This window comes from Nipponia nippon, unplaced genomic scaffold (genome assembly GCF_047370975.1).
Source record: "Nipponia nippon isolate SJK-2023a ecotype South Korea unplaced genomic scaffold, ASM4737097v1 scaffold_5, whole genome shotgun sequence".
In the NCBI taxonomy this organism is placed as follows: domain Eukaryota; kingdom Metazoa; phylum Chordata; class Aves; order Pelecaniformes; family Threskiornithidae; genus Nipponia; species Nipponia nippon.
In genome coordinates this window covers 53,544,833-53,559,094 of record NW_028262369.1, presented here as the reverse complement: position 1 = coordinate 53,559,094, position 14,262 = coordinate 53,544,833, and the positions used below count along the sequence as shown (strand labels likewise).

General features: G+C 45.4%; 1 protein-coding gene across 2 annotated transcripts in view; it reads right to left on the bottom strand.

The window, feature by feature from the left end:
• Window positions 1-2,050: 2,050 nt before the first annotated feature.
• Window positions 2,051-14,262, bottom strand: part of CUNH1orf21 (chromosome unknown C1orf21 homolog) — a 129,621-nt gene continuing 117,409 nt past the window's right edge. For both annotated transcript variants that reach the window (XM_087732109.1, XM_087732110.1), the window contains exons 5-6: window positions 12,963-13,023; window positions 2,051-2,816 (exon numbers count right to left, since the gene is read on the bottom strand). In XM_087732109.1, coding sequence (XP_087588235.1) covers window positions 2,778-2,816; window positions 12,963-13,023 — 100 coding nt within the window. In that variant the 3' untranslated portion in view covers window positions 2,051-2,777. The remainder of the gene's footprint in view (window positions 2,817-12,962; window positions 13,024-14,262) is intronic.

Sequence of the window (14,262 nt, the reverse complement as noted above, 5' to 3'; positions counted from 1 at the left end):
CTGTTGCCCTCACCCCAATCCCACCAGCAGCCTGGGGCACTCCTGGAGCCTGTTAACTCCAAAGACAACTATTGACACCCTCCAAACCTCCTGTCCATCTTCATGCTTCCACAACCAGCGGCAGGACAGTCTACCCAGGCGTTCACAAATACTGTCATCTAAAGGTCCATCAGTGAGGTTATAATTCATACAGAAGATTAAGCACTTGCTGCTGGTCACATTAAGCACACAGGTAAGATGGGAATTGCTTTTCCTCTCTCACAAAGCTTCCACCAAAGCCCATACCTTTGGTGCCATCATCAGCAGCAAGGAAAAAAAGAAAAAAATATATTAAAACTAATAGGTGGCAGAAAGAAACTCCATGTAAAAGGAGGCTGGTGTATTGAAAGATGACAATGTGTCTGTAACACAGGGTTTGTATGGGGAAATTTATACACGAGATGTTCAGCATGTAGAAAATGAACTATGTTTCAAAAGGACAGACCCAGTTCCATCACTCTTGTACTACTTGCAAAAGCTTTATAAAGCACTTTTGAGAGAAGGATTTGCGGGATCAAGCCCCAGGACTCTTTCTTTATTAATTAAAGTGTTTAAATAATTGAGATGCACAGTCTCTTGACTCTCCTTAGAGTGGCTACCTGCTTGCAAGCTGACACAAATTACGGAAAAAATCATATGCAAGAGGACAGAGTTATCACCTTGAAGAATTCGTAACAGATCAAATGGCTCCGTAGCACTGAGAGATGCCAACAGCCCTAAGAAGGACGATGTGATGGGAGGAAGGCAGTGAAATCTCATCTCCAGGGACACTGGGACGCTCGGGAAGAGCTGCATGGCCAAAGCAGCTGCCAAAATGCAGCAAGGATTTAGGAAAACCAGAATTGGCTGGCAATTTTTGACCATCAACAGGCTAAAGATGCACACAGTGGAATACGCCCTTTCACTGAGCGTTTGTATGGAAAGCTATTGAAGCTAGGTACCATCACTTGAGTTGTCCCAGTCCTACGATACAGCAACCACTCGACTCCAACTGAGATTGACAGGAGACCAGGGGACTGAGCAGTTTGCAGTGTTCAGAAACAGCTTTTACCTTAAGAAGACAGCTTGGTACTGCAGCCTCACACACGCTGCTTGGAAAGCTGCTCTTGCTGGAGGTGCTTACATCCAGTCCCGCACGAATAAGGGTAACTCCTGGGTCTCTCTCCCCAGTGGGTCCTCCCCACCCCACCGGCCATCCACTGCCCGAAAGCCAAAGGAAAATCCAGTGCAGGGAAGGAAGCATGAGGAAGTTGCACTTTTTTGGACATATTCTAGGTATGGCACAGCACTGATGATAGGGAACAAAAATCTTCTGACATGGACTGTCCAGCCCCACTCGGAGCGAACATTGGAGGAAACGTCTTTAGTCAAGAAATTCCCTAATATTTTAGAGATTTTCAGAAGTCTCAGGGTGATTTTTGAGGGACTTGAAACCCTTTAAAGGGATCTGATTTTCAGAAGGTCCAGTGAAAAATGACCAATGTTAAAGCGCTTTGGGATGAATGCCTCATTCAAGTGTCGGCCACATCAGGAAAAGATGCTATTAATGCAATCTCATGGTCTATTCCACATAAATCACACACATCAGAGCAATGAAATCAATACAATACAGAAACCTATGTCCTGACAAAGTTTCTCGTTTCTCCATGGGATGCAGTGCAAAGCTGGCCCTCATATGGTGTGAAAGCAGGAAGAAATACCAGCACAGGTAACAATCTCCTTTGAAATAATAAATACAAAAGGTGTATTTTTTTTCCTTAAGGGTTTTTTTTTTTTTTTTACTCATGACAGCATTTGTTAAAAATATTACATCTGCTTTTGAGAAGGTAATGTCCTCTCTGTATAATATGGAAAAATAAACTCTACAGGACATGCAACAGATACCCCCAGTTGGCACAGAGCTGCTTTAAGAGATTAGATCCACAGATTCATCAATGCAGAGGGCTGGTTTTGCCTTCCTTGGCCCCAGACTCTTAAAACATTGTGTTGTAGGAATGGTAAAAGACAAGAATACATAAAAACAGTAAAATGTTTATTTTCTTAGAAAAAAAGAGATTCAAAATGATTGTGATCACACTCCCATTCGTGCTTAGCAAAGCCAATACTGCAAGCTTAGTCCTTGATTAAGATACCTATTAAATGAAACTCTTTTTCCTCTTAAAATACAAATTCCTGCTCCTGCATCACTTCCAGTATTTCAGTGATAACATGCTTTTAACGGATAATAGTTTCTCAGCTTCTTCTCAGCAGAGAAACAAGGCCTGCCATGGCAAAAACATCCCATCTCCAAAGCTTGAAATCACCAGCATTAATAAGCACTCTGGCCCAAACGCGGACCGACAGCCAGCTTAAGGGTGTTTCTTAGATGCTTGAATGTTGACTTATGGAAGCTTTGTATAACACTACCTCATCTGATAGAAAACAGGCCAGAAGCCTCAATAAAATCAACAACGTCTTTTGGATTAACTTTAAGGATTTGCTGCATATCTGGACACAGAAAAAAGTGAGAAGTTGCAACAAGTTTTAACTAGCAGCAACAAAAACAGTTCCTTACGAGTTCTTAGCAATATTCCTCATCTGTTCATTAAGAAACACTGTAACTGAATGGAGCATATAATGTGGAAATGATCTTCTTCTGTTATGTAGTGCTGTTCGGTCTAGAAGACTTCCAAAAGGTCTCGACTGGGTTGTAATCTATTTACACAGTAGTACTCCTGGTGCGAGTGGCAGAATTGGCACTATGTGACATCCTCCTCTTCTGAACAATAATCACGACCCTGTAAAGAGAAAAGCCAGACAGTTTGTAAATGACTACCTGAAGACGGGAATAACATAAAGCAAGGGAGTACTTACTAATAATTCGTTTCAGTTCTCTAAACTTAGGAGATTTAAGTTCAGAGCTGGGTAGAAACCTTAAAAATAGGGAACAGGCTTTACACAACTCCTCCAACCGTTTCTGGAAGGTTTGCATGAAACCTTCCCTTTCTGTTATCGTTAATCTCATAAATTTCATCCCCTATACTGAGTTCTAGGAGGAGTCCAACAAACTGATTTACAAAATTATTTTATGTAAAGATACACCTTGATGGACACAACCTTATAGATTCATTCCGAAAATGTAATCTCCGAGGCAAAAGCAACAAAGCACGTAATCCTATGAGCAACACAAGCCAGCTGCTGTGAACAAGAATACCTCATCTGATAACCTCAGTAAGAGTTTAACATAAGAGCAAAAGATACTATTCATATTGAAATTACACTTGCACAATGGGAGAAAACAGGCTAAGCTTCACGAAACATGGACCAGTTGTGTTACGCCTTACATCTCATCCCAAACACAAGACTTGCAGCAGCATCTGTCGAGTGCCCTCGGGAAGGTCTGGAGAAGACAAGTCTTGTCCCTCACTAGCCGTTTCTTGCAAAGCAGCAAGAAGAGGACCCGAGGACACGCTGTCCTCGTTTCTCTACATGGAAACATCCGGAGCTGAGCTTTTCAACACACAAGGCACCCAAAATATCCTGCATGAAACAAGTGTCTTGAATGTAGTGTTGAAAATCTCAACCTCTGGGCTATTCCCCGTGTGCCAGGTGTATCACCCGAGTGCTTGTGTGGAAAATCCTAGCATCAGTTTATTTGGGATGCACAGCTAGAGTACATGTCGGAAACAAAGGCTCCAAAATGTCTCTGCAATTAAAATCCCACTGATGAGGCTGGGATTGCACAGGTCACTTTGCTGGAGGGTCCACACCGAGGAACATGCGGTTTTCTCCATGCCAGGTTTTCTCCATCGTTTTTTCTCCATGCCAGGGACCATGACACATTTGGACAAAACCATGACACTAAGCCAATGGCTACGAAGGCTTTGTCCAACACGCTTCAGAGCTGTGAAAGCCATCAGCAGGTTCAGGGCCTTTCCAAGACATTCATTTAGCTGGTCACCTGGCCTCCTGCTCAAGAGGGAGTCCCGTGGCCCATCATTCCCCACTCTGCTCTGCACCAGGGGCCATCAGTGCTATTAAAGGCTCAAACGGACCCAAAACGCCAAAAGTCATCTTGCATTCTTTTTCTTTCCATTCCTCCTGCCATTCTTCTGCTTCTGGGTTTGCTCTATGGCAACCAAGTGCATCACTCCTCAAAAGGATGCCAAGAAACTACTTAAAAAGCAACATGATGAAGAAGTCCTTGCCACGGCGGGGAAATACCACCTCTCGCCCACTGCCTGAAGGCCACTGAGAGCCAGACTGCTGCTGCCAGACACTTTATTTCCATCTTCATGCCGGTGGGGACGGAGACAGGTCGGTGTCTCGGTGCTGGCCTTCGAGGTCGTGGCCCTTAGTCACGGGTGGGCAGGGAGCTGCTGCCGTCCCAAGCTTCCTGCCAGCCTGCTCTTTCCTGCAAGCGTGCGGGTGGCAGCAGTGCAGCCAAAAGGGGGAGGAGGGTAAGAACTGCCTGAAATGCCAGAAACACCTCCTACACCATCCTGCAGCGTGACACGCAGCTCTTCCACCCACTGCGCCCTGCACAGACCCGCAACCCCGACGTGACCAGCTAATTCGATGCCCAAACTGTGGTAACGCCTGACAGCAAGACGAGGAGCCCCTCTGCAGCCTGAGTCTGCTGTATTTTCTGCAGGGAAATGCTCCAGAGCTGGGTTCACCCCTGGCGCTTGCTTCAGCAGCGGTGGCCCCCGCCAACGCACCCGCTGGCAGGAAGGGGGAAGACGTGGCAAGGGAGTGGGGTGACCAAAAAAGGTTCCTGCAGCTGCTTGGCAGCTGGTTGAAGTCTTCACATCCACTGCCCCTCTCTGCCGAAGAGCCATGTGCAGGAGCATGCTGCGATGCAGGGGAAGGGACGCATTTGTTACACACTAAGAATAATGCGGCATGAAGGCATGGCAGGCTGACAGCTTGCATGCAAAATTAGGGCTTTTGCTTTCACTTGGGGTTTACGGCGAGTTAAGAGGATGTTGCTTTTCATTCCTTGGGAGAAGGAAGAGCCACATCCACCCTCTTAGCAGTGGGATGCAATACAACCTGTGGGACCACCCCGCTCTGGCAGGTTTAGCTTATTTTGTCAGGGATGGGAATTGGCTGTGACAGCAAACATCTTGTTTTGCACATACTCCTGCACCCATCCCAGCCGTCCTACACCCACTGCCTCGGCTACGCTGCAAAGACCCACACCAACACACGCCCAGCATTTAATTCCAGCACGAAAATGAAGCGTGTGGGGCTTAGCCCAGCAAGGTCTGAAGCATCCTGGCCCAGATCAGCAGGGTTAAGCACATACTAGTCTTTAAGCACAAGGAAAACGGCATTTAAGCCCTGGAACAGCTCATGACCAGAAAGTTAAGCAGGTGCTTTAGCATCTTCTTGAAGGAGGGCTCATGGTAAGTGAGGTCTCCTTGAGCAAATACACAGCAATGGGTATTTATCCTCCTAAAAAGAGCAGGAGCGAGAGAAACTATGCTACAAGGAAGCCCCAAAAGTTACAATCCCCCTCCCTTTTTTTTTTAGACAAAAGCTTTTGTCTAAAGCTTATTCACTAATTGAATTTTTATCAGTAATAACAAGGTCAGTGTTCCTCAGGAAGATCAGAGAAAGAATAAAGCTGCCTTCCCTGTTGCACTGTAAATCCCGCACACAGGAGTTTCTCCTTGGTGCTCCTCGGGCAGGAAGGCAGGAGAGGTCTCCATCTCCCTGCTGGCAGAGAATGAAGGCTGCTTTGGTCCAGCTAAGCACCGTGGCTCCAATCCAGTAAATACTTAAAAATGTCAATTTTTGACCCCTTGGTTGTTTCAGAGGATGTTTGATAGATGGTGGAGAAGATGATACCTTGAGTGGCTGCACCTGTGATCAGTGAGAGGCCTGCTGTGCTTGAAATGGGGAATTATCCTGGTGGGGTTGGGCAAAACTTTACTTGAAACGGTGAGCTAACAACTTGCAAAGCTGCTAAGGTCTTCTGAAGAAACCCCACTGAAATACTGACCGATGAAGCGGCAGTCAGAAGACAAGCTCCGCGACCTGAGCAGAGGAGCTCCGGTAGTATCTGAGTACAAACTGAAGTGATGGTGGGGTTTTTTTTTTGGAACAGATGTGTGCCAGGAAGGAGAAGAAGAAAGCAGAGAAGGTGACAATCCCCCCAAATAGAGCAGCATCGTGGCTGGAAAATGAGGGTGCAGGATTGCTGGCCAAACCCTGTCCCCTGCTGCCCAGGGGAGAAGGCTCCTGTGTCCAGAGGAGCTGCAGGCACAGAGCATGTGGCTAGTAACAGGAACATATGGGCTATTAAAAGTTTTAATGATTGAGAGTGTAAATGAACTACACCAAGGAAGATGAGAATGGGAACACGCGCATCCAAGTCCAGGTAATTCCCGAGAAATCCCGTCTTCCTCCCCTGCAGTTTCAAAATCCAACTTTCAGCTTTTGTAGATGTCCACAGAAATGCCTTAACACAAGTGTATGCGTTTAAGGTAATTAAAAAAAAAAAAAAAAAAAAAGCCTTACACTCTCTTCCTGCTGCATGTATGCAAACCAGAAGGGCTCATTCCCCAGCTCTCTCCCCTTGCTGCATCTAGAAAGCGCTACCATCCTGATGCCCCTACCAGGGCATGCATCACGGCTGTTAATATGCTTTTAGAGAAAAAAAAAAAAAAAAGAGGAAAAAAAAAATCACAGGAAAAGCCCTTTTCCCCATTGTTGTGGGTGACAGGCCAATAAACAAAACCCCACGCTGCCCGAATGCAGAAGCCTCCCCGGTTCAATAGCCTTTTGTGCAGCTGGCAGACTTGCCGAGGGAGAGAAGGCAGCTACGGAGATGCTTCTTCCGCCACGGCTCTGCAGCTTGGCACCGGCTCCCTCGCGCTGCGGCCCGGGCGAGGTGAGGAGGAAGAGGAGGCCGGCCGGCCCAGGAGAGGGAAATGAGCCGCACCAAGCAGCCCTTTCTTCTGCGATGGCTGAAAGAGCTTGCGGGACACAGTGGCCCCTTTCAGAGGAGATGGCTGGTGCTGGGAAACGTTGGCCTGGCTCTGCGGTGGGAACCCTTTTCATCAATCTGGTTTTGTTTACAGCACTCGCAGAAAGGATGGGAAGAAAATGCTGGGAGGCGGCACTAAATAATTGTATACTATGCTAATTTTTGTCCGTTTCTTATTTTGTTAGAGAAAAATCAATAGAGTCACTAAGAGCAATCCACTTGGCTAATGAGTTTTAGCCTAATAATTCTGCCCTTGCATACGTTTTGGTCAGCAACCCCCCCTATTTCTAACAGCACTCTTTAAATACGATACAAGAAGCTGCATTGTGTCTTCGCCCCATGTTTCATGCCCAGTTTTACTAACGAGGGGATGGAGTAAGTTGCCGCTGGGCATCTCCCCCATGGCCTCCAACAGCAAACTGGTAGTCTCCAACCCAGCTCCCGGTGGCCAGGTGTGCAGATCGGCGGAGAAACCCCTGCAAACCCACCCTGACACCAGCGCCGGTGTTCAAGACCAAGTTATCTCTCCACTCAAAGCGACATCCCCTGCGGCAGCGGAAACATGATGCCCTGCATGAGATTTCATAGCAAGACATCTTCATGTGCTATGACATTTTTTAATCACTTTTTTTTTCATGAGCATGTTTGCATTGTGATTATTTTTTATAAACGACTGTAGCCATGTAGGAAGCAGCTTATGCTGATGGGACCAGTGACGATTTCCTCTGGAACAGCTTACCTGGATTGTTTTGGGCCTTTTTTTTAAAACCTCAAAGCCAGAAATGCTTCTCTTCTGGGGGTACAATCCCCAAATATAATCCTAGAAAATGCTTGTCAACTGTTCAATTATACCTCAGCCTTAGTATTTTTTCCTCCAGTGAGAGCGCCGCTTACACACTCTGCCACAGCCTACAGTAATAATATATACTTAAAGGCAACAATTTCTGATGATCGTTTTACTGCTCCGTATGTAGGATTCAGAGAAAGTAGTCATTTTTCAGACCATCTTCCATGATAGCCATCATCAAGATGTTTTCACTAGCAAGCGCTAAATGGGGTAAATTTTCCACATTCAACATTTTATATGTCACAGCTTTTAATTTTGCTTTTATTTCATATTTTCATGGAAGCCTTGGTGGGACGAGACCCCCTCAAGTCTGTAGACTTGAGGCTGCAAAGACTGCGCTCCTCTCTAAGCCATCCTGTTCAATTAATGGGGTTTCTTCTTAGGGATTAAAGTGGAGTTTGCATGTGGTCCTGCACAATCGGAGTCCAAACAAAGCTGAAACTGGGGGGGCGGGGGAACAAAAACTGGAGAAATTTTAGGAGAGACATGGTAATTCTTCTGCTGTGTTTCACAGCAACTCTTTGTGAATCCATATACAATATCTAACTAAATCAATCCTTGCACTATTGGATTAGAGAGAACATAGGTAACTAATTTATTTGCCTGAATACCAACACAAATAGCCTCATTTTGCTACAGTTCCTTGCTGCAGCCAGCAGAAAACACTGGGTGTCATGCAGACAGGGACACTGTTAGTGGGATGCTTTTCTATCTTGTTAATCAGAGATGGTATTTAAAAACCAGATTTATCACACCGTGATGAGTACAGCGACTTTTCCTGTCCCGGCTCAGCTGGTGGAGCCCACTTCTCCTCTTTTGGGCATCATAGAATCATAGAATCGTCAAGGTTGGAAAAGACCCTTAAGATCATCGAGTCCAACCGTTAACCTATCACTGCCAAGTCCATCTATACCATGTCCTCGAGCACCACATCTATCCATTCTTTAAATACCTCCAGGGATGGGGACTCAACCATTTCCCTGGGCAGCCTGTTCCAATGCTTGACCACCCTTTCGGTGAAGAAGTTTTTCCTAATGTCTAACCTAAACTTCCCCTGGCACAGCTTGAGGCCGTTTCCTCTCGTCCTATCACTTGTTACTAGGGAGAAGAGACCGACCCCCACCTCACTACAGCCTCCTTTCAGGTAGCTGTAGAGAGCAATAAGGTCTCCCCTCAGCCTCCTCTTCTCCAGGCTAAACAACCCCAGCTCCCTCAGCCGCTCCTCATAAGACTTGTGCTCTAGACCCTTCACCAACTTCGTTGCCCTCCTCTGGACACGCTCCAGCACCTCGATGTCCTTCTTGTAGTGAGGGGCCCAAAACTGAACACAGTACTCGAGGTGCGGCCTCACCAATGCCGAGTACAGGGGCACTATCACCTCCCTGGTCCTGCTGGCCACACTATTCCTGATAGAGGCCAGGATGCCATTGGCCCTCTTGGCCACCTGAGCACACTGCTGGCTCATGTTCAGGCAGCTGTCAACCAACAAAACCAGATCTCGGATTTATCCAGCAGCTGCTGCATTTGCTTTAGAAGGGATGTGTCAGTCGCTCTCCGCTTCCTTTTCAGCTTTCCGAAGTCATATTTCTGCCTTAATTTCTCAGCTCAAGCAAATCACTTGCAGCTCTGACGCACGTCTTTCTAATTTACTCTGGGGGGGCTCTCTCCTCAAGCTTAATTGCTGCTATTACCTGTTGCTCATCCTCTGCTGGAATATATACACAACTTTAGGCAAGCCCAATTTTCAAAAAATGACGACAACGGTGTCACCAGGTGAGCTGCCTGTCTCTGCTCCACTTTCTTCCCAAACTCTTTGTAAGTGTGTGCCTTTTTGTCTCCAAAAGCAAAGTCCATGACTCTACTCACAGTAACTTCAGCGACTGTGAAACCCCAAGAGGACTTGCTGCAGCTGCTGGCAGATGTCAGGAACATTTCTGAGCCAGCTTTTGCCACAACTCTTGGACCTTGTGCTGCTCACAGGTGACTTGGTCTTTCCTTTTCCTCTTCTCTCCTGGTGCAGTGCACATCCAGCCTTGGTGCTGCGCCGAAGCTGTGTCCACCCTCTGCCACTACACCAGCATCCCATCATCTGAAAACCATCCCACAGCTGTGCTGAGATTTGTTCAACCTTTTAATCACCTGGTTACTATCTGTCTGAATGCATGTTGCTACTCCACAGAAACACCGTCACAAGAAGCGCTCCATGGTCTTACATATACATATGACGTATAACTACTGCTTACTGTGCTGTCGACTGCTTAACTCTACCCAGCTACTCCCAACCTCCCACATAACTTTTTATCTCTGGTTTCTCATCAGCTTTTTTTTTTTTAGCTCAAATTCTGGTGCCTCTGAAATGACTGGGTTAACTCTAGCAGAACCAACATCTAACCCTGCGTGCAAGGCTGACTTTTACATTCTCAATCCTACCTCAGCATTCAGTGCCGAGCCTTCATTTCAGTGTTTCTTCCCTCCAACAAACCCTATGAATTGAATTACCATAATCACACGCAGTTCCATACATGCAAGTTCAGCTCTAGCTCTCAGAGCAGGGACAGACACTCACAGGAACAGATGTCTCCCTCTCAATGCCTTGCAGCGTTTTGACACTGAATTTTGGTAGACAGAAGCTTCATGCGTTGGGGTTGGCATTCTGGTTTTTACCTTTGGGTGGCATTTGCAGAATGCAGTTCAGCTTCATACAGGCAGCCAGGAATGCGGGTATGTGCTGGATACTGATGGGGGCTAGCCTTTCAGAGAAATTCTCCAGACCATTTCATTAAGGCTTTTTTTGATCTCCGGGATTCATGAATACTTCATATTTTCAGTTGCTAAAACATCCGCCTGTGTTTTTCCACTTCACACTTTGACGCAGAAATTTTATTTTAGCTGACCTTCCTGTCCATTTAATTGTTTTGCTGAGTCCAAAACGCCCATTTAATTTTCCTCTCTAATTCATCGCACACACGTTAGAGCTGTTGTTACTCATTTGTATTAGGTGACCTAGCACCCCTTGGGATTTCAACGCAGGTTGAGGGATGGTTTGCTTCTAACTGTAGAGTTTCTGTAGACATAGCCTGTGGAGTCAGTGACGGACAGAGTGTTTTCATTACAAATACAACGCTACTCATGTCCACAGTTACCATGTGAACATTACAACATGTTTTGGGACCTTATCAACCATAGGCAACGCCTGCCCACTTCTGCAGACGATTTCAGCCATAACCAGTGACCTGCTCAGTGATATAATTCTTTGAGTTGTTTGACTGCTGTCCTCCATTTCCCTGGAGAAGGGACTCAAAACGCTATTTAGGGATCAAACAAAACCCCTCATATTTTCCAATCTTTTTGGCACTTCTGGCACATACATAGAAAAACAATGTATCGCGGGCAAAGATTAATTAAAAAAACCCAAAAGTTCTCTTAGGAAGACTATTTCCTTAGGCACAGGTCCCCAGAGAAAGCAAATCCCATGTTCAGCTGTGCATTAACTCCTGCCAATCCCATCAACTGTCAGCAGCTTGAAATGCATGGGAGCCATCTCTCTCTCTTCGACAGACAAAACTGTGTATTTCCTCTAAATAGGCAATCTCCTGATCTAGAAGATAAATTAGTACAAGAGCCCTGGAGAACACCTGCAAACATCTGAGAGCATGGTCAACTGCATCTCAATGTAGCAGCTGGTGAACAAATGGTTTTCGTGTCCTGAAACAAATCTCGAAAACAAAAACTAACCTCAATTCATAATTAGATACAACCATCAGATGGTCTGGTATGTAGATAAGGTAGATCTTTGGAAAATCCATTTCACTGGAGATTCTGTGCTTGACATCATGGAAGGTGATGATGTCCAGGAAAAGTATCTAAATATTTATAGGGTGAATGTATTCATTCAAAAGAGACGTAGCTATATTACGGATATGTAGAAATTCTACTTTTAAATGCATACAGGTTAAGTAAAATCTTACTCCTGTGAAATACTGATATAGAAATACTCTTCTCAGGAATCTATAAACTCCTCCTCACTTCCACTCTTCTCCTTTATCTAACTTTCTGCTTTCATGAAATATTTTTTTTTTAGAGTAGTGTAACAAGTTTGTTGCTTGGGACAAATAAGAGTTTCACCTGCTGTAGCACTCCAGCTCCCAAGACCAGGAGTGTTGGCAAAAATGGCGGAAATTCAGAGTCATCCAAGTAAAACTTTCCCTCCTACTCTGCAACCCAACACTACAATTTGGGAGGACAAATTACTTTATTCCAATTGGGGAAGCAAATATTTAATATCAAGTATTAAATAAGATACACCGCTCCAAAATATGAAGTGTAAAGAGTATATTGGTGAGCGGACATTGGCTCAAGGTATCAGCAAAGGCTGAGATCTAGACTTGATCCAAATAGCCCATTTAATTCCTCAAGTCTCAGTTTCCCATCTATGTTGTGGTACAATTATTCACTACTATCTCACAAAGAAGCTGGGATTCTCATTTAGAAGACCTGTGAAACACATGAAAGCTGCTATCAAGACAATGAGATGTGTAAAGAACTATTCACCCTCTTCTTCAAAACACCTCCAGCATCAGTATTTTACTTAGGTCTTGAGGCAGGGTTATCCATACATACAGCCACACTACTCATAACCTTTGGAGCCAGGAGCTATTTTGAAGAGATTCAGCAAGAAATAAGAAGGGTATCCCAGATACTACTGGCATTGAGATTCCAGTTGTCTCCCGCAGAGATTAAATGAAAAATCAGGTCACTAAGGGCATAAAACGTCACTTTGCTCTTCTCCTTTATCCAGTGGTCCATGTATATCCTGAATGTTTGCGTTAAGTTAATTTGCCATTCATCCTAGCCTGGTGATGTTTCCACAAAACAAAGTTTTCTTTCCAGTACCTCCTGTAACCTTTTTACCTTTTCGGTCTTCTTTGCACTTGAACTATCTAACCAGTGAGCCACAAGGGGGATCTCGGACCAGAGTCCCTCCAAGTACCGGAGAACGTGGAGCACTGCAACAGACAGTGTCTGGTTGTCCTCCCCATGGAGGTGGGAAACCTGCGTGTCCACCCTGAGTGAAAATGTACATTTACTTTATTGTCTTACCTTTTCAATTTTTTCATCAAGCATTCTGAAGAATTCTTGTTGGCTTTCAGAGATGTGCATGCTGAAAGGCAAAGAAAGAGCATCAGTACCAAGAGGATTTCTTCCATTTCAAAATACTGACGCTGTAGTCCAGGGTTGTTGAGGGACTCAGCTGTAAGCTTTCAGCACTGTGAAAAATAAATCACTTTACACTTTGGTCTACAATGACAATTTTTTTAATCTTTTTTTTTTTCCTTTTTTTGGTTTGCTCACAGAAAAATTATTTCATTCTGTGTATGCATGCTACACTTGGCATGGTAACTAGGACCCGTGTGCATCCAGAGGAGACTATTCCCTTTTCCAGGCAGGTTGCAGAAACTTAATAGCCCACTGTCTTTCCTTAGGCCAGTGAGAGCCCCCTCTGTGTTGAGACAGAAGGTGTTCCAAGACTGCCAACCTCACCACCACAAAATGAGATGCCTACAATGTGAGGTTAAAGCCTCACATTGGACGATCTGCCTGCCCTACTACTGCTGGGCTCTGTGCCCAAGACCCAGGAATGTCTACAAGCCCAGGCTGGTCCTTCCCCTCTCAGACAGGTGGTCCTTACTGCTCCCTGAACAGACCCAGCAGATTATTCACTTGAATTAATTCTGCAGCACCAAGAGGCTCAGGGTTAGTGATACGATTTTGCATTAGTGAAGAGGGCTGGAAAATACTCTTATTCGTACTCTTATTCAGACCTGCAATCTAAAAATACAGGAAGGTCAGACGCAAAGGAAAAGACGAGAAGACGAAGATGAGGATGCATGGCAGACAGTATTTGGGGTGTGTCTGCTTTATTGATGTTAGGGGGTGGTGAGAGCCTCCTTCCTGAAATGATGATATCCCTCTGGGAAGGTGAAGCTGGAGCATCCTCTGGAACCGCAGCAGGGAGGAGTGCCTGGGACCATGGGGGGGGCTGGAGAAAAGTGCCAGGGACTCAATGGGGGACAAAAAAAGATGCAAAAAAGGAAGGATGGGAGACTGGTGCCAGTGTTAACAGTGATGCCAAATGGTTAGAAGAACACACAGCTCTTGGAGATTTTCTGCGATGCTAAAAGCTGGTTCAGCTTGCTGAATTCCCACCCTAGGCTCCTCTTCCTCCACATGATCCCTTCAGCTGTAATGAGTTCATACTTTTCCCAAGTGCCCAACAACACGCTGCACTTTCCTACAAAGCTCAGCATTCATACTGCACTTGCTATCAGGATGAACATATACAATGATTTGCTTATGCTGGACATAAATGAAGGCTCAGTTCAGAAGAGAAGGTCTCAGA